Below are 26,815 nucleotides of genomic sequence, written 5' to 3' on the forward strand. Positions count from 1 at the left end.
AGTTCATGTCCACAGTTCCAGTACTCAGGAGGCTGAAGCAGAGGATCCCTGCAAATTCAAGGTGGGGCTGCTCTGCCCAGTGAAGTCCTGAGCTACACAGGGAGGTCCTGGCTCACCTCCCACCCCAAAGAAAGAGAAGCCCCAAATATAAAGCCTGGGGGTGTTGAGAGGCAGATAGGCAGAGCTCTGTGAGTTCAAGGCCCATTTAAAGATCTTCAAAAGTTTAGGTTTGTTCTTGTTTTGTACTTCAACCATGGTTTATGATGGCTGAACTCATGTCATCAGGTTTATATGTCAAGTGCTTCTGCTCCATAAATCCCCTCATTTGCCCACACAAAAGCTTTAAAACATTAAATGACTCAGGTGGCCAGTGGGTGAAGGGTACTTCTTGCACAAGCGTGGAGACCTGAGTTAGGTCCCTAGGCCCCATGTAAGGTGGAAGGAGAGGACTGGTTTCAGAATTGCCCTTAGGGGCTGGAGAGATGGCTCAGTGGTTAAGAGCGTTGCCTGCTCTTCCAAAGGTCCTGAGTTCAATTCCCAGCAACCACATGGTGGCTCACAGCCATCTGTAAAGAGGTCTGGCGCCGTCTTCTGGTCTTTGGGCATGCACACAGAAAGAATATTGTATACATAATAAATAAATATTTAAAAAAAAAAGAATTGTCCTTAGACGTTCGAAAGTTCTCCATGACAATACACACACACACACACACACACACACACACACACACACAACTTCCTTACTACTATTGTGCTGTCCTATTCCTGAGAGCGGGATGTTCCATTTTAATCAAATATGTTGAAATGAATGACAGTAATGGGGCTGGTGATACAATGCAGTGGCAGAAAACTCAACTAGCATGTGGGGCTTGGGGCTCACTTCCCAGGTCAATAACAACAACAACAACAGCCCTCCAGAATGCAATAGTAGTTACCTTACAACTAGCTGGGAGGGGATAGTGTTGCTCAGTGGGTTCACATTTCAGAAGTGCAGGGTGAAAAACTCAACAATGTGAACACTTTTTTTTTTCAAGACAGGGTTTCTCTGTGTATCTCTGACTATCCTGGAACTCACTCTGTAGACCAGGCTGGCTTCAAACTCAGAGATCCGCCTGCCTCTGCCTCCTTGAGTGCTGGGATTAAAGGTGTGTACCACCACTGCCCGGCATGAATCCTCTCAATCTCATTGAACCATCAACCTAAAAACAATGAAGATGGTTGTTTAAAATAAAAAGGTCCTTGTGAGGAGACTGGAGAGATGACTCAGGGGTTAAAAGCATTGTTACTCTTGGAGAGAACTTGGGTTCAGTTCCCAGCAGTCCTATGGGGGCTGAAAATGTTGCCTGTAAAATCCTCTTCTGGCCTCCATGGGCACAGCACACACATGGTGCAATGACCCACACACGTAAAATAAACCTTAGCCAGTTGTGCCAACACTCAGGGGGGGCAGAGACAAGTGGATCTCTGTGAGTTCAAGGCCTGCCTAGTCTACATAGTGAATTCCAGGACAGCCAGAGCTACATAGTGAGACCCTGTCTCAACAACAGCAAAATTTTTCAAAATAATAATAATAATAAAATTAGGCTGGTTTGAATAAGAATGGCTCATATATTTGAGTGCTTAGTGTGGGATTACTTTATAAGGGTTCTCCTCTAAGGGAGTGGCACTATTTAAAAGGGTTAGGAGGCGTGGCCTTGTTGGAGGAAGTATGTCATTAGGGGTGGGGCTTTGAGGAATCAAAAGCCCAAGCTAGGTCCAGTGTCTCTTTCTTCCTGCTGCCTGTGGATCCAGATGCAGAACTCTCAGCTCCTTCTCTAGCTTCAGTCTGCCCACGTGCCGCCATGCTCCCTCTGTGACGATAACGGACTAAAGCTCTGAACTGTAAGCAGCCCCACTTAAGTGCTTTCCTTTATAAGAGTTGCTGTGGTTATGGTGTTTTCACAGCAATAGAACACTGACCAAGAATCAATAAAGGGCTGGAGATGGCCTGGTGGTTAAGAGTATTGGCTGCTCTTACAGAGGACTCAGGTTTAGTTCCCGCACTCACACTGGGCAACTCACAACCTCTTTTTGCTCCCGTTCTCTAGGGCATCTGACACCTCTGCAGACCTCCATGGGCTCCTGCATGCCCCTGATGCATACACAGACAACCAGGTACACACATGCATACAACGAAAAACTCTAAGCTTCTAATAAATGTGTGTGTGAGAGAGATGGGGCTGTAAGAAGGCTCAGAGGGTAACAGTGTGTGCCCTGCAAGCTTGGCACATTTGACACAGGCAGATAAGGTGGCAAGGATCTGTAATCTCAGCACTCCTGCCTTGAGATGAGTGGTGGAGATAAGGGAATCACAAGAGTAGCAGAAACAATGAGCGATCCTGCCTCAAAAGCAAGGTGGAACCAACTTCAGAAGCTGTTTTCGGACCTCCACATGTGTGCTGTGACATGCATGCTCCCTCCTTTTCCTCTTCTCTCTCTTTGTCTCTCTCTCTGTGTGTCCTGTCTTTGTCTCTATGTATGTGTGTGTGTGTCTCTCTCTCTTCTGTTTCTCTGTCTCTGTGCCTATTTCTTTCTTTCTATCTTTGTTTTCTTTCTCAGCTTCTTTCTGTGTTTCTATTTCTCCGTTTCTCTGTGTGTCTCTCTCTGTCTCTGTTTTTCTCCCTTTCCCCTACACCCCCAATAATAGATTAAGTAAAATAAAATGAAATGGCTGGAGATGCCGCTCAATTGGAAGAGCGTTTTTTCCAGGGTGCATCCCATAACTGGGTGTAGTGGCGAATGGCTATTAATCTAGGATTTGAGAGGTGGAACCAGGAAGATCAGAAGTTATAGGTCATCCTTGGCTACATGTCAAGTTTAAGGCCACTCTGAGATACACAAGACCCTGTAGGCAGAGATTGCTCTTTTGTTTCCCAGCCACTTAGACCTGAATAATCACACAGAAACTATATTAATTGTAACACTGTTTGACCTATTAGCTCAGGCTTCTTATTAACTAGCTCTTAAATTAACCCATTTCTATCCATCTGTGGATTGCCATGAGGCTGTGGCTTACTGGTAAAGGTTCTGGCTGTGTCTGGCTCCTTTGGCAGTTACATGGCATCTCCTTGACTCTGCCTACTCTTTCTTTCTTTCTTTCTTTCTTTCTTTCTTTCTTTTTTTCTTTCTTTCTTTCTTTCTTTCCTTTTTGGTTTCTAAGAAAGGGTTTTTCTATAGCTTTGAAGCCTGTTGAACTAGCTCTTGTAGATCAAGCTGGCTTTGAACTCACAGAGATCCGTCTGCCTCTGCCTCCTGAGTGCTGGGATTAAAGGCGTGCACCACCACTGCTCAGCTTCACCTACTGTCTTTCTATATTTCTGTTTGGATTTCCCGCCTGGCCTAACTCTGTTAAGCCATTGGTTGAAACAGCTTTATTCATTAACCAACACATATACATAAGGACTACCCACATCATTTTCCCTTTTCTGTCTAATTAAAAAAAGAAAGTTTTAACTTTAACATAATAAAATTACATATACAAAACAGTTGTAAAGAAAGAATTATAGTTACAATGTTTAGTCCATTTACACTTGGTAAATTAAGGAAAATACTCTAGCATCTATCCTATCTTTGTGAGTCTAAAGTTTTATATCTAATTTATCTTTTATCACAAATAAGGAGTTGTCTCCAAATCTTCAGAGACCTTAGAAGGATATAATATTACCAAAGTAATTAGGAAGTGCATTGTAAGCAACTTCCAAAACTTTAGAATTGACAGAGACATCTTACTGCCAGGACAGTCACCCAACGTTCTATTGTAATGTTAGGGCATCCATCTTTAGCCTACAGGCCCATAGTTTCCAGTATACTTTTCCATGAAGCAGAAAATTTGAAAGACTGTTTTGCCTCTATTGGCAGTTTGTCAGTCACTTTCTTTTGTATCCTTCATAATGTCTGTCAGACTCTTTCATGAAGCAGAAACCCTGAAGAACTGTCTCACCTTTAAGCAAGTTCAACAGTCATTTTTTTCTGTGGGTCCTGCATGTCCAGTTCACACAGTATAACATCAAGCAGTCCAGGCAAGAGCAGGTTTTTGCCCAAATGGCCAACAAATAAAAATAAAAAATAAGGGGCCTCTTTTATGCCCATCATCCTCTTGAAGTAGATTGGTTCTGCCAGAAGCAGACATGTCTCACTGTTGAGAAAAGTCTAAGTTCTTAAAATTTTTTAAAGGCCATATTCTTTAGGTCTTTGAAATTTTGTAGATTATCTAACTGAAATATATCTCTGTATATCTAGTATATAATTAATACTAACTAATACAACTAAAAGTTTGATTGTTATAGATAACTATATTAACCTGTATTTCTTAATTATACATTACATTTTTAAATGAGCTGCATAAACACAATACCTTAAATAGAAGAAATATATATATACACAGTGCAACAAAAATCTATCTTAAATTTGTATCAATAGACCAAGATCCATACCAATTCAAATTATTCATCTTTATATCATATCTCCCTTTAAATGAAAACAAACATTTATAAACAATCATTTTGAGAATTTGGGCATTGTTTTCTCCAAACTGTTTCCTGCTATTTGTTGGGCAAAGTATTTTTAGGGTTCATGGAGACCTTTCAGGGTAGTCTTGTTCTATCAAATCTTGAAGGAACCCACAGGTTCTAATCTTCTGTGGAAACCAAAGCAGAACCTCTTCTCCAAACCAACAAATCCTTAGACCCAAATTTTGAAATCAAGATACCTTTCTGTTGGTTTAACTTAGCAGCCCCCAGAATCAAATATCTCCCTGCCGGGGAGTGGGGGGAGGGGAGGGAGGGGGGAGGAGGTGGGAATTTTCAGTAAAAAATAAATTAATTAAAAAAATAAAACACCACTATTCTAAAAAAAAAACCAAATTCAAAGAAAACACAATAATATGCATAATCCAGACTCTATGTGTATTTTCTATCTTTATGTGGCTTATTTTTTACTCTATTACTTTTTAGGATTTATTTTATTATCTTTACCCCTTTAATCTATGACTGTCTATCCTCTTTTTCTACTCTCTCCCAAGCGTATGTACATTTTTAAAACACACTGTGACCAATTCAGAGGTCTTTTTCATCTGAATCTGTCTATTGTGTATCTGTAATCATTTTCTGACCAGGAGAGCTTCTTAAAATGCGAAGCAGTGTGACTAGGACTAAGGCTGCTTTGCCTTTTGGCTCTGCCAAGTCCAACATGGCAGAGGCATGTCCACTGCCAGCTCTGTGAGCCATGCTCACTGCCCCAGCTCCAGGGACGCAGCAGGTCCCTGTGCCGTTAAGCAACTGGTAGCGTGCTGCTCACAACCCCATTTAATGCAGGGCCTCCCAAAGAGCCAGATTTCATTTTCATTCTGCCAGCACAAACCAGGAGGCTGTTTTTTTTTTTTTTTTAAGAATCAGTGCAATTTTTTTTTTGCTGCTAACACTGAGTCAGGAAGATTTCTCTTAAAAGAGCCACGCCTCTGCTTGCCTCCAACAGTCTATCTGAAAAAAAAAGGAGCTGTGTTTAACTCTGTTCTTTTGTGTCTAGAATTCTTTCCCAAGCCTTCTCAGTTTTTATGTGTCTTTAGCTGCCCTACGTTAGCATGCCATTTTGTAGGCAGAGACTGCTTTTTTGTTTCCCGGCTCTTCAGACCCAAATAACCACACAGAAACTATACTAACTGCAACGCTGTTTGGCCTATTAGCTCAGGCTTCTTATTAACTAGCTCTTATATCTTAAATTAACCCGTTTCTATTAATCTGTGTATTGCCACAAGGCTGTGGCTCACCAGTAAAGGTTCCAGCTGTGTCTGTCTCCTTTGGCAGCTACATGGCATCTTCTTGACTCTGCTTACTCTTTTTCTATATCTCTGTTTGGATTTCCCACCTGGCTTCGCTGAAACAGCTTTGTTCATTAACCAATAAAAGCAACACATATACATAAGGACTTGTCATATCAAGACCCTGGCTAAAAATAAAAAATAAAATAAAAATTCAATATAGAGAAAAATGAAGATGAAAAAGGGGAAGAAAGAAGATTGGGAAATGTTGGCAAAAACTGGAGCTGAGTTTTGTTACATGAGTTTATTTTGCTGTCTTCTCTCTCTCTATATATATATGTATATATGTATATATGTATATATGTATATATGTATATATTTTCACTAAAAGTTCACTAATATACATCAAATATGTATATGTATATATTATATGTATATAGTTTCACTAAAAGTTCACTAATATACATCAAAAATTAAAGATAGCTTATAGAAGTTCTGTTTTGTTTTGGAGATGCAGGTTGGTCTGTTGCTGGGCTGTAGTTCTGAATTTGCTTGGTCTTGCCTCAGCTTCCCATGTAGCTGGGACCACAGGCATGTGCCACTACCATTCTTAGACACACACACACACACACACACACACACACACACACACACACACGGGCATACACACGTGTGCATGTGAGTGTATGGCTATTATTTTCTTTGTTTGTATGACTGTGTGTTTACTCTCTCTGTGTGGATATACATGTTCTCATGTGAGTGGGCACATACATGTGTGCAGTTGCTCGTGAAAGCCTGAGGTTGGCATGCAGTTTTCCCCCATTTCCCTCCACTTTATCCATTTATTCAGGGTCTCTCAATTGAGCCCAGAGCTCAATGATACAACCAGGTTGCTGTGTGTGTGTGTGTGCGCGTGCGCACACACATGCGTGAGTCCTTTTTCTCCAACTCTGTGAACTGGGATTACAAGAGAGCTGTCATGCTAACAGCCTTGAGTGAGTTCTGGGGTTTGAACTCTGGTCCTCATGCTCGCATGGAAGCACTTTGTCCGTGGGGTCATCTTCCCAGCCTTCTCTTCCCTTTTACTCGTTCTTTTCTTGTTTTTATTTTTTATGCATAGGTGTGTATGTATGTGTGCCATGTGCATGCCTGCTGCCTGCTGAGGCCAGAAGAGGCCATGTGGGTATTGGGAATCGAACCTAGTCCTCTGGAAAAATCAGACAGTGCTTTTAATTTCTGGGCCATCTCTCCAGTCTCTGCCCACAACCTTGTTTTGGGACATGGTCTCACTCTGTATCCTGGTCAGCCTGGAACTCACAAGGGTCCTGCTCCAGCTTTCCAAGTGCTGGATTTCAGGCTTGCAACACAGCCACACCGCTCTCCATCTCTCTTCTTTCAGGCAGTGCGATTTGGAACAAATTATCTAACCTCTCGGAGTCCACTTCATCACCTGTCAAATGAGGAAGATGGCGTCAGGAGACCCGCGGCTGGGCTTCTTGGGCAAAATTCATCGCTTCTGTGCCAGGCCTAGGGGAGGGCTCAGCAATGGCAACAGGTAGCTCCTTTCAGCCTTTTCAGGACGCAGGAGCCTTGTCCTTTGAGGGCCCAGCAGATGTGGCCTTGACCTTGCTAGAGTGTGGCTATGCCAGCACCTACCTGAAGGGGTCAAGAAGCTATCAAGGGCTGTTCTTTCCACTAGAGATTGTGTTTTTTTCCCAGGCTGGGGGAGGGGGTGCTGCATACACCTGTGCATGGGATTTGGCCGGCAGAAATCAAGGCACAAAGCGCGAAAGGGCCTGGGGAGATCTTCAGTGACTCTAGACCAGTCGCCACTGAGCATGGCCTTTCTGTGTGGCACAAGTGCTAGGCCATCTCTCCACTTCACCCTCCAGGTTCTCTGCCTGAGCCCCAGCACAGGAGAATTTGTCTAGACTGTCCTGGAGGAATCTGCAGCACTCGCTGCCCTATGCCACTGACGGGGTGTCACTCACCCTCTCAGCCTCCAAAGCACCCTCTGGAAAACGGAGGGTTTGTTGTTGTGTGTGTGGTCTGGGGATGGAACCCAGGTCCTTACAGACCAGGGAAGTGATCTACCATTGGATTACGTTCCCATCTGGTTTTGGTTTTGGAGGGGGCTGGTTTTTTTTTGAGACAGTATTTATTTGTGTAGCCCTGGCTGTCCTGGAAACTCTGTAGACCAGGCTGGGCTTGAACTCAAGGTATTTACCTGCCTCTGCCTCCCAAGTGCTGGGGAAAAAAGGAGTGTGCCACCCCCGCCTGGTCACACTCCCAGTTTTTAAATGGAGCTTGTAGGCTAGCTAAGATGACTCAGCCAGTGAAAGTAAAGTTGTTTGCAGTCTGGTGACCTGAGTTCAATTCCTGGAACCCACTTAAAGGTGGAAGGATAGAACTGACATCACAGAGTTGTCCTCTGACAGACACACACACACAAATTAATTATTTTTTATTTTTATTTTTTTGGATTTTTGAGACAGGGTTTCTCCGTAGCTTTTTGGTTCCTGTCCTGGAACTAGCTCTTGTAGACCAGGCTGGTCTCAAACTCACAGAGATCCGCCTGCCTCTGCCTCCCGAGTGCTGGGATTAAAGGCATGTGCCACCACTGCCCGGCTATTAGTTAATTAAAGATTGAATTTTCAACTGGGTCTACATCACAGGCTGCGTCAGGTCTTGGGACCAACTTAGCAAGTAGTTTATCCAGGTAACACGGAGGATTGTTGGGTCCAGCTACTCCTGCTGGGACCACATGTCACCATCAGCATCCCTCAGACCCATCCCCAGGAGCAATGTCTATATCTCCTTATGACCTCAAAGCAGGGACTTGGCACTTTGCCAGTCACTGCACTGAGGCTGGTGTGGGTGTTGAACCAGCCCTTTATCTGTGCCTCTGCGACAGCACTGATTCAGGCTCTGCCACCATCTACAGCGGCTCTGCCGGTCAGGACTGTGTGTGAGGGTGGACATATTCTACTTCTGTGCTACACACCCGGTAGTCACAGGCCCCGCCTGCTGACTGGACCCTGCCAGAGCACAGAGGAGCAAGAGTGGTTCTGTAGCCCAGGCTATCCCAGGACGCTCCCTCAGTTCTCCTGCCTCCACCGCCTGAGTGTTAGGGATTACAGTCACATAATACTACGCTCGCTTGATTTTGTGTTCATCTTTGTCTTCTGAGTGTGCGTGTGTGTGTGTGTGCGTGTATGTGCGCGTGTGCATGCATGTGTGTGTGTGTGTGTGTGTGTGTGTGTGTGTGTACGCTGATAGGGGCTCATCTGAGGGCCTCACATGAGTTAGGCACTCTAGCACTGAGCTGTTCTGCCAGCCCTGGTGCATCCTCGAGAGTTGGGATCACAAGTGGGCAGAAGTTAGATTGAGATTATCGCTCACTTTGGTGAGGAACCGTTGATTCTGCAATGACTCACACAGAGGCCCTCGATCCAGGTGCAGGAGGGTAGTGCAGGGGGAAACTGCAGGTGTAGGCTTACACTAGAATGTGACCATTTCTGGCTGTACCACTCAGAGGCCTGCTTCCTCACCTATAAAATGGCCAAGATGCCCCCCACTCCCGCCAAAGTGATCCAAATCCAATATCCAATGAAAACAGCGGAAATGGCGCCTCCTCTCACACCCACAGATTCGCTGAGTCCATAGCCCTAGCACAACCCTTGAGCAGCTTGGGTCCAGGGTTCAGAACCAGGGAAAGAAACACACCCTGAAAACGGGACCAGAGCTAGGGGAAGAGACACTTTGTCCCCAAACCTACAGCTGGAGGATGAAACCATGAAACCAGGACCATAAGAACACGCTAAGTCCCTAGATTCAGGACATACCAAAGGTATTTGCCTTTGCCCCAAAATGAGGATTACAAAAGGTGGAAAGAACCAGAGAAAGAATCACAGAAATGGAGGCATCTCTGCCTCAACTTGTAACCAGCTAATCCCTGAGCAGGGAAATCGAACCAATCAGAGCCTCAGGTAGTTACTGGCAATAGGGAATTCCTCTCAGGCCTGGAAAGCCCTTATATCATAGGAGGGCAGCCAGTCCCGAGCCTGGAAATCTGGACTTCCCTGTCATGCTACTAGGGGACAGTCAGTTACAAGCCCTGAGACTTGGAATTCCCTGAGCCTCTGCCCCTTTATAAACCCCCGTTTTTCACCGCTCTGGGTCTCTTCTGTGCTGCCCCTATATAAACCCTCGTGTTTTACTCTTTGGGTCTCTTCCCTGCTGCCCCTGTATAAACAACCCTCCTGTTTTACCGCTCTGGGTCTCTTCTGCGCTGTTCCAGTTGCTGGTGCTGCTGTCGTTGCTACAACTTTGGCCGGATGGAGGCACCCGAGTTAACCTGGGAATAAAGACTTTGTTTTGGCGTCGGAGTCCGGAATTCAGGCGTAACACCTCATCAGTGCCCCTTAGAACTAGCGAGGCCACAGCAAGAGAAGACTGGGAACTGCCCCCTGGGGGACGGCAATGACACAGGACTGTCCAGGATGGGGCACACATGCAGAACTAGCTACGGAGGCATGGTGGTACATATCTGTAGTCCCATCGTTCAGGAGGCAGAAGAAAAAGGACCGCTGCAGGTTAGGGGTCAGCCTGGTTTACATAGGGGGCACATATCTATAATTACTTAGTAGGCTGTGGCAGGAGGGTTAGGAATTTAAGGCCAGCCTTGGCTACATAGAAGACCCTATCTCCCCCCCTCCCGAAAAAAACAAAAACAAAACCAGTGTTATGAAATATTTAACTAGGAGAAGACATGTTACTTTTGCTCTTGCTCCATTTGTTAACTATGCAAAAATGTGCTGCATTGCATTAATTAAATAAAATCAACCGGGCTCAGTGAGGTGGGGTTAGCAACTGGTTGACTGGAAGAAGCAGGGAGGAGCTTAGTGTGGCTTTTTTAGTTGGGGACATTGTGGAAGGGAGTGGTTTCCAGGGTGCCTGCAAAGAAAAAGTCAGTTGTTACTCTAACTCTCTGAGCTTACAGGTTTTTCACCCTAGTCTTTGAATCTCAAGTTTTATTAGGACGGTAAAGATTTAGTTAGAACTACCTTTAGCGGTAGCAATAGAGCCACCGGCGGGGCAAACAGAATTCCCCCCAGGTTATGGTCTTAGCGGCTAGTAGCTTAAAGTGCAGCCACTGAAACGAAGCTTCTGTGCATCCAAGGAGAAGCTGGGCATGGGACACAGAGGCAAACAGATCCCCGAAGATTTCCAGCCAGCCAGTCTAGCCGAACTGATGAGCTCATGGCCCCCCCAAATAAGGTACACGACAGGAAGAAACTCTGGTGTCCACATGCGGGAACATACACAAGCATGCACACGCATACACTTGCAATAATCACACACGCATGTGCACACACCAGACACAAAGTACACACAGGCAGATGTGGTAGTACATGCCTGCAATCCCAGCAAACTGGAGGTGGACAGAGGATTGGGACTTTGAAGCCAGCCTGGACTACACAGTGACCCTGTCTCAAAAAAAAAAAAAATCAAAAACAGAGTCGGGAGAAGTAGCTCATTCAAGTGGTTGACCGGCATGCACAAAGTCCTGAATTCCATCCCTAGCACCCCATAAACTGGACACGGCGTCTCATGCCTACAATCTCAGCATCTCAGAGGTGGAGGCAGGAGGTCAAGAGTCCAAGGTTAGCTGGGCATGGTAGTGCATGCTTTTAATCCCAGCCCTTGGGAGGCAGAGACAGGTGAATCTCTGTGAGTTTGAGACCAGCCTGATCTACACAGTGAGTTCCAGGCGGTCAGAACTACATTATGAGATCCTGTCTCCAAATAAATAAATAAATAAATAAATAAATAAATAAATAAATAGTTCAAGGCTGTCCTTGGCTAAGTTCCGAGTTTGAGGCATTAGGATACTGCTTGAATCCCTTTCTCAAAAAAAAAAAAAAAAAATGGCTTGGGGAGGGAGAAACTAGAGAGATGACTCAGTGAAGAGAACTGGCCACTTTTACAGAGGATCAGGTTCAATTCCCAGCACTCACACGGCTGCTCACAGCTATCAGTAACTCCAGTTTCAGGGCATCAATGCCCTCTTAAAGGCTCTCTGGGCACACACACCATGCACAGGCATACACGCAGACAAAACACTCATCTGCATAAAAAATGATAATAGAATAAATTTAAAAAAGGAAACATCAATAAACTTGCATGCCAGCTTGTTAACATATTAATGTTTCACTAATTGTAGAATGTGCGCCATACTAATGTAAGATGTCGATACAAGAGAAACTGTCAAGCGAGGGAGGAGGTATGTAGAGATCTCTGCTCAATAGGAATAATCAAATGAGGTGACAAATAAATACAAAACAAGTCTGGGGCTGGAGAGATGGTTCAGCGGTTGAGAGCACTTGCTGCTCCTGCAGAGGACCTGGGTTTGGCTCCTGGCAGACATATGTAACTCCAGTTCCAGGGGCCCAACACCTGAAATATTTTGGTCTGAAAAGTTTGGGACAAGGGACACTGGAACGTGTAAACCTGTCGGCTGCGTGTGGCCTTTGGAGGTCCCGGGAGGGGAAAGGGACTTCATCTATGAAGCTTTTGGAGATGGCCATCAGTGCTGAGGTGGGAGATTTTGGTGATTCAGCTGTTTTGGAAGTCACCCAAGTTCCTGTATTTGAGCTCTGTGAGCTCATTGGTGCACCGAGTTAACCGCAGGTGGACTCGTTCCTATAGTCTACTGTTAGTACGTTATATAAAGTAAACATATTTGCTCTTATCTCCCCAAGAAAATTGTTCAATATTTATAATCGATTAACTGTGCTTTCCTGACCCACAAGACCCACAAGACCAGATTTTTTTTTTTAGGTTCATGTTTACGTGTGTGTGTGTGTGTGTGTGTGTGTGTGTGTGTGTGTGAGAGAGAGAGAGAGAGAGAGAGAGAGAGAGAGAGAGAGAGAGAGAGAGAATGTGTTTTAGGTATGGAACCCAAATCTAAAAGTAAAATTCATGGCTGAGCAGTGGTGGCGCACACCTTTAATCCCAACACTTGGGAGACAGAGGCAGGTGGATCTCTGTGAGTTCAAGGCTAGCCTGGTCTACAAAATGAGTTTCAGAACAGACAGAAATAAACCAAAAAAATAAAATTCATGTGTTCTAAAAATACTCATACACGTAACCTGGGAGTAATAAATAATTTGATGCTATACTTTCTGTGCACCTGAGTTTTGACAGCAACCTGGACGTGGAGTGGAATTTCTTAACTGTGGCAGGAGATTGGTTGGAGCTCAAAGTTTTGTATTTTGTATTTTGTTTCTGTTTTGTTTTCGAGACAGGGTTTCTCTGTGTAGCGCTGGCTGTCCTGGAACTGGTTCTGCAGTCTAGGCTGGCTTGGAACTCAGAGATCCACCTGAGTTCTGCCTCCCAAGTGCTGGGTTTAAGGGTGTGCACCACTACTCTCTGCTCTGGGTTTTGGATGCTTAATTTTTAAAAATTTATTTATATCTGCGCTTTGTGTGTATGTATGCCTATGCACCATGTGCATACCTGATTCCCTTGGAGTCCAGAAAAGAACACTGGATTCCCTGGAACTGGAATTACAGACAGTTGTGAGCTGCCGTGTGGGTGCTGGGAACTGAACCTGGGTCCTCTGGAAGAGCAGTCAGTGCTTTAAACCCCTGAGCCATGGCTCCAGGTTGTGGATTTGAATAATAATATTCAACATGTAGCCGGGTGGTGGTGGCACACGCCTTTAATCCCAGCACTCGGGAGGCAGAGGCAGGCGGATCGCTGTGAGTTCGAGGCCAGCCTGGTCTACAAGAGCTAGTGCCAGGACAGGAACCAAAAACTACGGAGAAACCCTGTCTCGAAAAATCAAAAAAAAAAAAATAATATTCAACATGTGTGTGAAAGATGCAGAAGAGAGAAGCCCATGGGAATTAGTAGTTGTCAGGGTTTGGGAAAGAGCGGATTCTTCTTGGGATGATAAAGTGTTCTGGAACTATTTAGAGGTGATGGTTGCACAACACAGTGAGAACACTAGACACCACTTACACAATGGCGGCAGTTAATGTAATGTAAACTGTGACCAAAATCACGTTCCATATTCGGATTGGTCAGAAGGTTCAGGGGCTAAACACACTCTGGGCCAAACTTGACTCCCTCAGTTTCAACCCTGGACTCCACATGGTGGAAACAGATGAGACACAATCCTTCAAGCTGCCCTCAGACCGCTATACGTGCATATGGACACACACACATAATAAACAAACAACCAACAGATGCACACTTCTAAAATGAAATGCCATATACACACTTGATACAACTCTACCAAAGTCTTTGCTCTTCTGTAACTCACACCTAAGGTTTTAGAACTCCACACCCCCAAAATTTTCTCACAAACCTGCTTTGGGGAGTGAGAAAGGAGTAATGCTTACTTAGTGGGAAAAAAATTAAGATGTACAAATTTAGGTATGCCTTGGAATCTGGCAGATCAAAACATGAGCCAACCTTGCTCTGCCATTTACTGTCTGTGTGACCTTAGACAGATTACTTCGGCTCTCTGAACCCGTTCCCTCGTTTGTAAAGTGCATGACAGAACCATGCAATGACATATTCACCCCCCCCTCAAGAATTACAAGACACAAAGGCAGCAATCATCTCCGCCCTGTCCCCTTCTCTCGGGTGTCCAACAGGATAGATGCCCCAGCACCTTTGTAGCTAGACCGAGGACCAGGGGGTGGAGGTGAGGAGCAAGATTCTCAGTCAGGGCTGGGGATGTGGCTCAGTAGATAGAGGGTTTGTCTAGCATACATGAAGCCCTGGGTTCAGTCCTCAGCACCATGTAAACCGGGCATGGTGGGGGTGTTGGGGGCACGTCTGGGACTCGCCTACTATCCCAGAATTTGGAGATAAAGTCAGGAGTGTCAGAAGTTCAAGGCTGGGCTTCGGGTTAAGAGTGTGCTCCTGTTGAGCACCAAGTTCCGTTTCCAGCACCTCTGTTGGTGGCTCACAACAACCTGTAACTCCAGCTCCCGGGAATCTGACGCCTTCTCTGGCTTTGTGGCGTCTGTACTTACACATACACTGACACATGAACATGCACATAATTACAAATTAAATAAATCTTTTTTCAAAAGAAATTCAAAGTCATCCTCAACTAGAAAGCAAGTTTGAGGCCAGCCTGGGCTAGAAGCACTGTCTATAAATTAAAATAAAATAAAAAGGAGTTCAAAGTTTCTCTCAGATACCTAGTGAATTCCAGGACAGACTGAGACTTGGCAAAAAGGAAAGAAAATAAAAATCCCAAGGTCTGAAGACTCCAGAACCCATCCCCTTGGTGAGGAAATGCCAGCCACAAATCCATGACATTGTTTTCAGTGATTTCTTACAGGCAAATCCCTCTGGTTGTCCCAGATAGACTCAAGGCCAGCCCAGAGTGGCCAAGAGCAAAGCAAACAACCTTATCGTGGAAGTGTGGGGCCCAGACTATAAAAGAGAAGTCCCTTGCGTCCTCTCTTCACTCAAGATGAAACTCCTTCTGCTGGTCACTCTCCTCGCAGGTGAGACCCCCGTCCCCTCTGAGCGCCCCTCCATCTGCCTTTCCTTTAGGGCCCAGCTCCTCCACTGGCCACTCCTGAAGCTCTGGTTTGGGTTCCCTTTGGGGTCTAATAGTCTGTGGGTTGGGGCTCCCTCCTCACCTCCATGTCGACCACAGCTGACACCTTTAGCCTCTAGGTCTGAACTCAGATGATTCCTCAGAAAAGTCCACTCCATTCTCTTACCCAAGCAGAGAAAGTTCCTTCTGCCTCTACCATATCGCCACGCCACCCGTTTCCCAGTCACTAAGGTGCCCTGGAAATTTCTTAACCTTTTGAAAACTATCGACTTTTGCTTTATGTGTAGGAGTGTTTTGCCTGCATGTGTGTCTGTGAACTGTGTGTGAGCAGTGTCTACGGAGGCTAGAAGAAGGGTCTGGTCCTCCAGAACTGGGATCATAGACAGTTGTGAGCTGTGATGTGGGTACTCTAACTGAGCCAGGGTCCCGCAAATTGGTCCTGACTGCAGAGTCGGACATCATCATCATCATCACATCATCATCATTGTTATTGTTGATATAATTTTATAATGTGGCTGAGGATGTCCTCCAATTCAACATGATAGCCATATTTTCCTCAGTATCCCAAGTGTTAGGATTACATATAGAATCTTTCTGTGTAGCCCTGGCTGTCCTGGAACTAACTTTGTAGAACAGGCTAGCCTCGAACTCAGTGATCCACCTGCTTCTGCCTCTGAGTGCTAAGGTTAAAGGTGTCTGCAATCTTCTTCTTCTTCTTCTTCTTCTTCTTCTTCTTCTTCTTCTTCTTCTTCTTCTTCTTCTTCTTCTTCTTCTTCTTCTTCTTCTTCTTCTTCTTCTTCTTCTTCTCCTTCTCCTTCTCCTTCTCCTTCTCCTTCTCCTTCTCCTTCTTTTATTTATTCATGTATTTTATGTATATGAGTACTCCATTTTCATGCACACCAGAAGAAGGAATCTGATCCCATTACAGATGGTTGTGAGCCACCATATGGTTGCTGGGAATTGAACTCAGGGCCTCTGGAAGAGCAGTAGTCAAATGCTCTTAATTGCTGAGCCATCTCTCTAGCCCCCAGGAAGGGCTTCTTTAATGGGAAAGCATCAGAACCAAACTCTCTTTAGCCTTTCCAAAAGTGAGATGACTCTATGCATGGTTGTTGGTGCATGCCCAAAATTCCAGCATTTAGGTGGCTGAGGTAGGAGGATTGAGAATTCAAGACCAGCCTGAACTAAATAAGCAGACCCTTAAAAAAAAAAGCAAAAGGTTAAGTAAACAAAAATTCTGTCCGAGAACTTGTAGAGAGTGTCTCAGAAGAGGTGAGTGTGCTGGCACTTCTGGGCACTTGTCCGTCTGTGACGTGGGCAAGGAAGGGGGGGGGGACGGAAGACGTGAAGTGGAATCCTGGGCTTACGGAAGGGAGAAGCTGCAGGCTGAGGTGCAGGACCGACTCTGGGGCCGAGGGCAATTCCATGCATTTATGAACACAGTCGTCCTGAAAGGGCACGGGGAGACAAACCCAGAATTGACCCACACTGACCCAGCTTCAACACGGACCTCCTTGTTGATCAACTTCTTATGATTTCCTGAGTGTGGGAAGCATGGGCCCATACTGTCTTTTCATCCCTGCCTCTGGCTTCTTTTCTTCCCGTCCCTCCATTTCTTCCTGTGAGGCAGAGTGACACATGGCATCAGATGCGCCATTCCGTCATGGATTACCTTGACTGTCTGGTCCTCCAGCGACTATAGAGAGGGATATGTGGTGCTGGGGATGGAGTCAGAGCTTCCTGCATGCTTAGCAAGCACAATGCAAACTGAATGGAACCCCCATTCCTTGTCTTGTTTGATTGTAACGTGGTCTTATATTGCTCAGGAAAGCCTTGAACAACTTCTGATCCTCAGCCTCCAGATTGCTGGGATTACACAGTGTGTGCTCCACTGTAGACTTTATTTTAATGGGGACCAAGGATTCCACTGCACACTGAATCCCGTCTCATTTCCTGTTCCTCAGCTGATGAACAGTTTGTTATGTCGTGTGCTGCTGACCTTACACACAGTGATCTGACCATTAGCCTTGTGTATGAGCTGTGCGTGGTCGTACAACAGATTCCTTCTGAGTCTCCAGTGTGAAACAATAGCAGGTGTTGGCTGCTTCCCTGGCTCAAGGTCTCAGCTAGAACTGTAATGAATCCCACTGCTGGCTGAGGCTAGGGTTTCACCTGGGCTTGAGTAAAGTGGGGCAGTTCTCAAACTCAAGAGATGGCTGGATTGCAGGATACTGAGCTAAGAGGTCAGTTTCTTTCTGTCCCCAAAAGGTGGACACCTTTCTGCTTAGGCCTGGTGACTTGAGTTTGGTCTCCAAAACCTACATAGTGAAGGGAGAAAACCAACTCTCTAAAGCTGTCCTCTGACCTCATCATGTGTAGGATGACATTTATGAGTGGTCCTAAGTATGCTTTTGAACATGTGTACAGGCAAGTACATACACACGCGCACACACACACACACACACACACACACACACACACACCTCTGTTCATGGCTCTCCCATTGCAGCAGCTGGAAGGAGTCAAGGAGGAAGCTGGCAGGCAGGCATCAGACCCCTGGTAAAGCCAAGTGCTACTGACTGGAATGTTCTGTGCATTCTTGCAGCAGGCGCTACTGCACACAGCATCAGCCGTCGGGCTCTGTGGCAGTTCCGCAATGTGATCAAGTGCACCATCCCCGGGAGCAATCCCTTGTTGGAGTACAACAACTATGGCTGCTTCTGTGGCTTGGGTGGCTCAGGCACCCCCGTGGACGAACTGGACAGGTGAGTGAATCAGGTGGGAGCCTGGAGTCTGTGTCGGCGTGGGGGAAGTACACAGCAGAGCATCTCACGAGGCGTGACTAGGCATGCATACTCACTAAACATCACAGTTTCTTTTTTATCTACTTATTATTTATTGTTTGTTTGCGTTTCCAGACAGGGTTTCTCTGTGTAGCCTTGGCTGTCCTGAAACGCTCTATAGACCAGACTGCAAATACGGGGCAATGCTGCCATCTAGTGGCAGCCTAGGGTACGGTCAACCATCACGTCCACCATCAGTGTGTTAGCTTCAGACATGTAATTTCACTATATTCCTGCAGCTTTGGGAAAAAAAAAAAAAACAAAACAAAACACCTTTTTTTTTTGAGACAGGGTCTCACTACTATCCCTGGACGGTTTTGAACTGATCCATCTGCCTCTGCCTCCCACGTACTGGGGTTAAAGGCAGACACCACCACACTTGGAGCTATCGATAAAAAAAAAAAAAATGGTTTCAAAAAAATATCATTATATCTGGGCAGTGATTCTTCACACATTTATTACCTCTCTGTGGGTTCAATGCCAGTTTGGTCTACAGAGAGAGAGTTCCTGAACCCTGCTTCGAAAAACCAATAAAGAAATAAATACATATATGTTAATAGAGATCACAGATTCCAGGGCCTTAGGACAATTTCTTCTGGAATGTCATGTTTAGCATGTTTAGCAATAGTAGCGTGTGAGAAAGATGAAGCGGTGTGAAAAAGACCTGGCCTCCAGCGGGCTCGTGCTCCGCCCTCACTGTTCCTTGCACTCCCCAGGTGCTGCCAGACTCATGACAACTGCTACACGCAGGCGAAGAAGCTGAAGGACTGTAAAGTCCTCATCGACAACCCCTACACCAACTCATACTCATTCACCTGCTCAGGGAACGTGGTCACCTGCAGCGGTAGGTTTACCCTTGGGGCCCTCTGGACTCTGCTTGGCCTTCGATCCATTTGGAAGGGGCATGGAAGTAACAAGGACAAACAGTGTCCTCATGTGTGCGTTGTCTCTCAACCCTGAGTCTGCACAGATAGGACGCCACGGTTTCTTTAGGTTATAAACTGTATGGAGCAGGGTCATGGGCTCCACGCAGCTCCCTTTCTTCTTCCTCTCCAGCCAAAAACAACGCTTGTGAGGCCTTCATCTGCAACTGTGACCGTGAGGCCGCCATCTGCTTCTCCAAGGCTCCCTACAACAAGGAGAACAAAGGAATTAAGTGCTAGACTTCTTACCCCAGTTACTGACTTCACCACCCCCGCCTGGCTGACTGTGTTCACTACACACTCTGCCCTCCAATAAAGCACCTCCTGGAAAAACTCAGCTTTGATGATTGCATTCTCTGGCTACCGAATATAGCTAGATCCTTAGAGAACATCATTCTATCTAGCCCTGAAAGGTGAAGATTAACGAGATAGACATCGCCATTAGGGGAGCAACTTGAAGTGTGGGTGATGACCCCGGCCATGCCTTCCATCCAGCACATGATATAGAGAAGTAGAGGCAGAGGCAGAGGCAGGCAGATATCGTTAGTTCAAGGCCAACCTGGTCTAAAAAGTGAGTTCCAGGCCAGCCTGGACTGTTACACAAAGAAACCCTCTCTGGAAAAATGAAAAAAAAAAAAAAAAGGAGGAGGAGGAGGAGAAAAAGGAGAAGAAAGAGAAGTCAGCCTGAGGTACACAGGGGAGGAGGGGAAAGAAAGGGAAAGGGAAGGAGAGAGACGAGGCAGGGAAAGGATGGACAAGGAGGGGAGGGGAGAGCAGGTGTGTGGAGGTAAGGAAATAGAAGACAGGAAGGTAGGAGGAGAGAGAAGGGAGAAAAAAAAGCAGTGTCACATGGGCACCAAAGCCAGCATCTTGGCCCTAAAAATAGTGAACTCTAAACACTTCTGCTGTGAGCTCATTCTAGGATGTGGGATGTAGGAAACCATATTGGAGTAGGAAACCATATTGGACTGACGGTAACCGACCTGAAGGCAGGCTTCCATCCATCCCCGTGACCTTCGTGACTTTGCTGCCTAAACGCACACCACAGAATAATTGTCCCGCTAAAGTACACAGCAGCCTAGATCTTTACAACAAACAAAACAGAACATGTTCTCTCCTTTGCCTTCCTCTAGTATGGGGCTCCCCAGGTGAAGCAAGGTTAATCTCTGGTTCCCTGGTGAACCAGATTTCAGAATAAAAATTCTCACTGGCTGTTGTGAGGCTATGTGGTTCTCAGTCTGTCTTTTCCTTTAGCAAACAGTTATTTGGTTCTCTGCCTTTCCACCCGCACCCCCATCTGCACTCAGGTCCCAAAGCTTGGGCTCCCCCTCCCAAGGTCAGGTCTGGTGAGCAACAGTAAAAATCAATTAAAAAAAAAAAAGAAAGAAACTGGGGAAGGAATCAGAAAATAGAAAGATCTCCCATGCTCTTGGTTAGGTAGAATCAACATAATAAAAATGGCAATCTTACCAAAAGCAGTCTACAGATTCAGTGCAAACCATATGAATATTCCAACACAATTCTTCACAGACCTCAAAAGAACAATACTCAACTTCATGTGGGAATACAAAAAAACTTAAGATAACCAAAGCAATGCAGTGCAATCCAGGAACTTCCGGAGGCATCAGCATCCCTTACTTCAAGCTCTACTATAGAGTTATAGTAATAAAAATAGCTTGGCATTGACATGAAAACAGGCATGTGGGTCAATGGAAGCAAATTGAAGACCCTGACATTAACTCACACATATATGAATACCTGATTTTTGACAAAGAAACCAAAACTGTATATGGAAAAGAGAAAGCATCTTCAACAAATAGTGCTTATATAACTGAATGTTCACGTGTAAAAGAATGCAAATGGCTCCATATCTATCCCTGTGCATAAAACTCAAGTCTAAGTGCATCGAACACCTCAACATAAATCCAGTTACATTTGAGCTGGTAGAAGAAATGGGAAGTAGCCTTGAACACAATGACTTGGGAGACCACTTCCTAAATATAACACCAGTAGCACAGACACTGAGAGCAACAATTAATAAATTGGACACCCTAAAACTGAGAATTTCCTATAAGGCAAAGGAATTTTCAATAAGGCAAAACAGTAGCCTGCAGAATGGGGCGAGATCTCCACCAACCCCACATCTGACAGTGGCGTGATCTCCAGAATATATATATATATATCTCAAGAAACTAGATATCAAACTACCAAATAATCCAATTAAAAATGGGATATAGATCTCAACAGAGAATTCTCAAAAGAAGAAACTCGAATGACCAAAAGACATTTAAGGAATTGCTCAATATACTTAGCCATCAGGAAAATGCAAATACAAATGACTCTAAGATACCATCTTGCACCTGTCAGAATGGCTAATATCAAAAACACTGATGACAGCTTATGCTGGAGAGGATGTGGAGTAAGGGGAACACTCCTCCACTGCTAGTGGGAGTGCAAACTTGTACAGCCACTTTGGAAATTAGTATGAAAGTAGGGAATTAATATACCTCAAGACCCATCAATACTACTCTTGGGAATATACCCAAAAGGATGCACAATCATACCACAAAGACATTTACTAAACTATGTCCATAGCAGCATTGTTTGTAATAGCCAGAACCTGGAAACAACGTAGATGTCCCTCAATGAAAAATGGATAAAGAAAATGTGGCACAATGGAGTATTATTCAGCGGTAAAAAACCAATGACACTTGAAATTTGTAGACAAATTGATGGAACTTAAAAAAAAAATCATCCTGACTGAGATAACCCAGACCCAGAAGGAAAAACATGACATGTACTCATTCATAAATGGATATTAGAATTAAAGCAAAGAATAACCAGGCTACAATCTACAACCCCACAGAAGCTATGTAAACAGGGGGACACTAAGAGGCTTTCTCCTATGATCAGATTAGTGACTACCATAATGGTCATCATAGAATCTACATCCAGTAACTGATGGAAGCTGATGCAGAGATCCACAGCCAGGCACTAGGCTGAACTCCTGCAGTTTAGTTTAAGAGAGGGAGGAGGGATCGTATGAGCAAGGTCAAGATCATGACTGGAAAACCACAGAGGCAGCTGACCGAGCTAGTGGGAGCTCGCCCTCTCTGGACTGACAACTGGGGATCCTGCATGGGACCCAACTAAGCCAGCTGAGTGTGGGTGACAGTGATGTGGCTTGATTTGCTGGGGAGGGGCCTGGCAGTGGGACCAGGGTTTATTCTGGGTGCATGAACTGGCTTTTTGGAGCCCATTCTCAACCTTGATACAGGAGAGAAGGGTTTGATCCTGCCTCAACTTGGTATACCAGACTTTGTTGACTCCCAAGGGAGGCCTTACTCCCTCTGAGGAGTGGATGGGGGTGGGACAGAGGTAGGTAGGGGATGGGAGAAGGGGAGGGAGAGGGAACTGGGCTAACATGTAAAACTTTTTTTAAAAAACTTAAATTAAAAAAAGAAAATGAATGTGACAATTTTCAAGCAAAAGAGAAAAGAAAGAAAAGAAAACAGAAACTGGGAAAATTTAGTATTGCTGGTTTAAACCAGGTATGTATATGATCTTAAACACTTGGGGTGTTGAGGCAATCTGGGCTATAATGTTGGGTGGAGGATTTCCTCGGTTGCTTTATAAAATTACATCATCACCATCATCAACAACAACAACAATAATAACGATGATAATAATCATGATGATGATGGTGATGATGATGGTGATGGTGGTGGTGATGATGGTGATAGTGGCTGGAGAGATGGCTCTGCAGTCAGGAGCACTTGCTGGGCTTGTGTAGAAGTCAGGCCTAGTTCCAGAACCCGCATGGCAGCTCAGAACTGTCTATAACCCAGTTCTGGAGGATTAGACCCCTCCACTGGCCTCTGCAGGCACTGCTCACACACAGCTCACAGACACACATGCAGGCAAAACACTCATACACGTACAATAAAAGTAAATGTTTTTTAAAGGATGAGAAAAATCAAAATGTGAGGGCATTTTAGGGCCAGGGAAATGGGTGTCAGGGCAATAAGGCAGAGGCAGAAGAGCTTTCTTGGTTGGGGGGTTGGTGAATGTAGTGGACTTTTCTAAGCAGTCATCGGAGTTCATGCCTAGAGACTGAAGGTGCCAGCTGTTGTCAACATTGTGGTGAGGAGGGAATCCAGCCCACAGGCTATTAGACACCAATGCAACCCCAAACCAGAACTTCAGGTGTGACCAGCAGGGGATGTGCATTAAAGACAAGGCAGACGGGGGCACTCAGAGGGGACAGGGGTCCTCCCTGCGAGCAGAGTGACCAGCAGGGGGACGTGCATTGAAGACAAGGCAGACGGGGGCGCTCAGAGGGGACAGGGGTCCTCTCTGCGAGCAGAGTGACCAGCAGAAGGAGTTTCACCTAGAGTGAGAGGACGCAAGGGACTTCTCTCTTTACAGTCCTGTAGCTGTGCTCTGACGGGGTCCAGTCAGCAGGCGGGGCCTGTGACTACCGTGTGTGTAGCACAGAAGTAGAATATGTCCACCCTCACAGACAGTCCTGACCGTCAGAGCCGCTGTAGATGGTGGCAGAGCCTGAATTAGTACTGTCGCAGAGGCACAGATAAAGGGCTGGCTCAACACCCCACACCAGCTGCAGAGCAGTGACTGGCAAAGTGCCAAGGCCCTCCCCTGTGGAAGCTTTGAGGTCATAAGGAGATATAGACATTGCTCCTGGGGTTGGGTCTGAGGGATGCTGATGGTGACGTGTGGTCCCAGCAGGAGTAGCTGAGCCCAACAATCCTCCATGTTAACTGTATAGACTAAGTGGCAAATGTGTTCCAAGACATGACAGAGTCTTTCAGGTAGATCCATTTATGAATTAATTAAGTAATGTGTGTGGAGGGGGTGAGAAAGAGACAGACAGACAGACAGAGACAGAGAGAGACACACACAGACAGAGACAGGAGCACTTGTGTGCCCACGGGAAGTCAGAGGACAGCACTCGGGAGCCAGTTCTCCCCTTCTAACATTAAGTGGTTACAGGAATTGAACTCAGGTCTACAGGCTTGTGCTATAGGCTGAAAATTCCATTTAAAAACTGGGAAAGTAAGATAGAGACAAAGTCCCTCCTCAGAGCAACGGACTGAGCCCCCAAGGTCCAGTTGAAGAGCAGAAGGAGGGAGAAGATGAGCAAGGAAGTCTGGATCGCGAGGGGTTGGTTCACCCATTGAGCCCTGGAACTTGCTTTTTAGACCAAGTTGCTTTGAACTCAAGAGATCTGCCTGCCTCTGCCTCTGCATCCCGGCGTGCTGGGATGGAAGGCATGGCTGGGCTCGTCTCCCACTCTTCAAGGTGCTCCCCTAATGGCGACGTCTTTCCCATTAACCTTCAGTTTCCAGGATGGACGGAATGATGCTCTTTGAGGAGCTAGTTATGATTGGTGGACAGAGAACACAATCACTAAGGCTGAGCTTTTATATAGGTTCTTCACTAGAGGGCACTTTATGTAGTGAACACAACCAGGGAGGCAGGGATGCTGTACCAGGAACCGAGGTGAAAGTCTATCAGCGAACACTTCCGTACTTCTTATTATATGAAGCCTTGGATTAGCAGATGTGTCCTGGTGGCCACAGTTGCAGATGAAGTCCTCACAGCCATTGCTTTTGTCTGCAGAGAAACAAAACAGGAACTGAGTGGAGCCCATGGGTATACTCCCTATGATTCCTATCCACAAGAAAGGGGTGGTTCTCCTATTGGTGCTGATTTAGGGTTGAGAGAGACACAGCAAACAAAAGTACACTGGGTTGTCCAAATTGCTAGAACACACTTATAATAAAAATATCATTTGTTTAGGGTCTGGGGAGATGGTACAGATGGTGAAGCAGTTGCCATACAAGCATGAGGGCCTGAACTAGAGCCCAGAGCCTACATAAAGAGCAAGGTATCGGGGGCTAGAGAGATGGCTCAGAGGTTAAGAGCACTGACTGTTCTTCCAGAGGTCCTGAGTTCAATTCCCAGCAACCACATGGTGGCTCACAACCATCTGTAATGATACCTGGTGCCCTCTTCTGGCCTGCAGGTGTACATGTAGGCAGAATGCTGTATACATAATTAATAAATAAATCTTTTTTAAAAAAAGAGCAAGGTATCCTTGGGTCATCTGTAACTCTAGTGGGAAGTGGGGAGTATGGATCCTCCCAAATTGCTGGTAAGTCAGGCTAGTTAAAGGTGAGTGTCCTGTTTAGTGAGAGACCCAGCCCATAAAAACACAGTAGAGAGTGACTGAAGAAGACATGGGATGCCAACTCATTCCTAAACAGGAAAAAAAAAAAAAACCCAAACAGGTATATATTCAATCATAAAACCTAGAAAACTACAAATATCAGTTACCACTTCTAAAATCACATGATTTAAAACAATAATGCAGCCTCCACCTCCCAAGGGCTGGGATTGCAGGTGTGCACCACCATGCTCAATTTCTGGGTTCTGGGGCTGGAACCCAGGGCTCTGTGCATGCTAGGCAAGCACTCCAGCAGCTGAGCTGCATTCCCAGCCCCCGACTCCTCCCTCATCTGTAAAATGGTGATGACAAATTCTGCCCTGCACACATGTTTAGTCCAGGTTTTGGCTTATAGCCAAAGATGTAGCTTCCAGTTCTCAGTAAATATGGAATCAGTAAACAAAGCAGATAATAAAAGAGAGAGGCTTTGAGCTGGACAGTGGCTCAGAGGATACAACCACTGGCTCTCAAGAGAACCCAAGTGACACCCCTAGGACTCACACGGTTGAAGGAGAGAACAGACTCATGCAAGTTGTCCTCAGACCTCCACACGTGCGCTGTCAGGCAGGAATGTCTCTCACACAAGATATTAAAATCTTTAAATGTTTTTTTTTTTTTAAAAAAGGAATCAGAATGATGCAGATCTTTGTTCCAAAGCCAAATGCCACCACAGCGAGGGCTCACAGAGCTGTGAGCCTGTTCCTCCTTGACTGGAGGTCAGAGAGTTTGAGCTTGTTTTTGCTCTATCAAAGTTTCTGGCAACAGGTGAGGCCACAGATAAGAGATTCTGACCTAGGGTGTGGTGAATTAGTATTTGAGTGTAGAAGTGGATCTGTTCCACCTGTAGCAAAGTTGGAGATTTCAAGTCTATCCCGTATATCATGTTAATGAAGTCTGTTGCCTCCCTTTTTGGAGTGAAGTACATAAGTGTGTGGAAAATAAACAAGGCGGACTCAGTATTCACTGAATGCCCCTCCCAGTGCTGTTCTGTGTTTCTGTCTCTTATTTCTCTTCTATCTCTGTTCCTTTTGATTAATAATTCTAATCCTCACGCTACCCTTGAAAGTACAAGTTTTGTTGAAGCTGGTCTTTGACACATCACATCCAAGCTGGGTGACCTTGGGCTAATGGCCCAGCCTTCCTCCTTTTCCTCATCTTTCTCATTGTGACCTCACCTGTATTTTAGTATCTACCTGATAAGACTTCATCCCAAATGGGACCAAGGAAATGAGTGTTAAATGGTGACTGTCTCTGTCACCTCCATGCCCCTTCCAAACCTACCCAGGGACAAGCAGAGTCCAGAGGTCCTGAAGGGTAAACCTACCACCACAGGTGATCTCATTCCCAGCCCCCGAGTATGAGGAGAATCAGAGGTAGTGGTTGCCTACGGGGAAGGAACAGTTTCCCAGATTC

The 26,815-nt window shown here is 45.5% G+C and overlaps 1 protein-coding gene and 1 pseudogene across 1 annotated transcript; both read left to right on the top strand.

Annotated features, from left to right (window-relative positions):
* The first annotated feature begins 15,257 nt into the window (after window positions 1–15,257).
* Window positions 15,258–19,464, top strand: Pla2g1b (phospholipase A2 group IB). Its single transcript, XM_050131568.1, has 4 exons — window positions 15,258–15,330; window positions 17,992–18,151; window positions 18,946–19,073; window positions 19,286–19,464. The coding sequence occupies exons 1-4, from the start codon at window positions 15,297–15,299 to the stop codon at window positions 19,390–19,392; spliced, it is 429 nt and encodes a 142-aa protein (XP_049987525.1). The 5' UTR covers window positions 15,258–15,296; the 3' UTR covers window positions 19,393–19,464.
* A 5,845-nt stretch (window positions 19,465–25,309) lies between these two features.
* LOC126494289 (2'-5'-oligoadenylate synthase 1A-like) overlaps window positions 25,310–26,815 on the top strand; it is a 10,695-nt pseudogene continuing 9,189 nt past the window's right edge.

Source organism: Alexandromys fortis, unplaced genomic scaffold (genome assembly GCF_014885135.2).
Source record: "Alexandromys fortis isolate MF-2015 unplaced genomic scaffold, M_Fortis_MF-2015_v1.1 scaffold_382, whole genome shotgun sequence".
NCBI lineage: Eukaryota > Metazoa > Chordata > Mammalia > Rodentia > Cricetidae > Alexandromys > Alexandromys fortis.

Excerpts from the sequence above, each read along its gene's own strand:
- Pla2g1b (XM_050131568.1), top strand. The coding sequence starts at position 15,297 with ATGAAACTCCTTCTGCTGGTCACTCTCCTCGCAG. Across the intron at positions 18,152-18,945 it reads CCCGTGGACGAACTGGACAG|GTGCTGCCAGACTCATGACA; the intron begins GTGAGTGAATCA and ends TGCACTCCCCAG. Across the intron at positions 19,074-19,285 it reads GAACGTGGTCACCTGCAGCG|CCAAAAACAACGCTTGTGAG; the intron begins GTAGGTTTACCC and ends CTTCCTCTCCAG.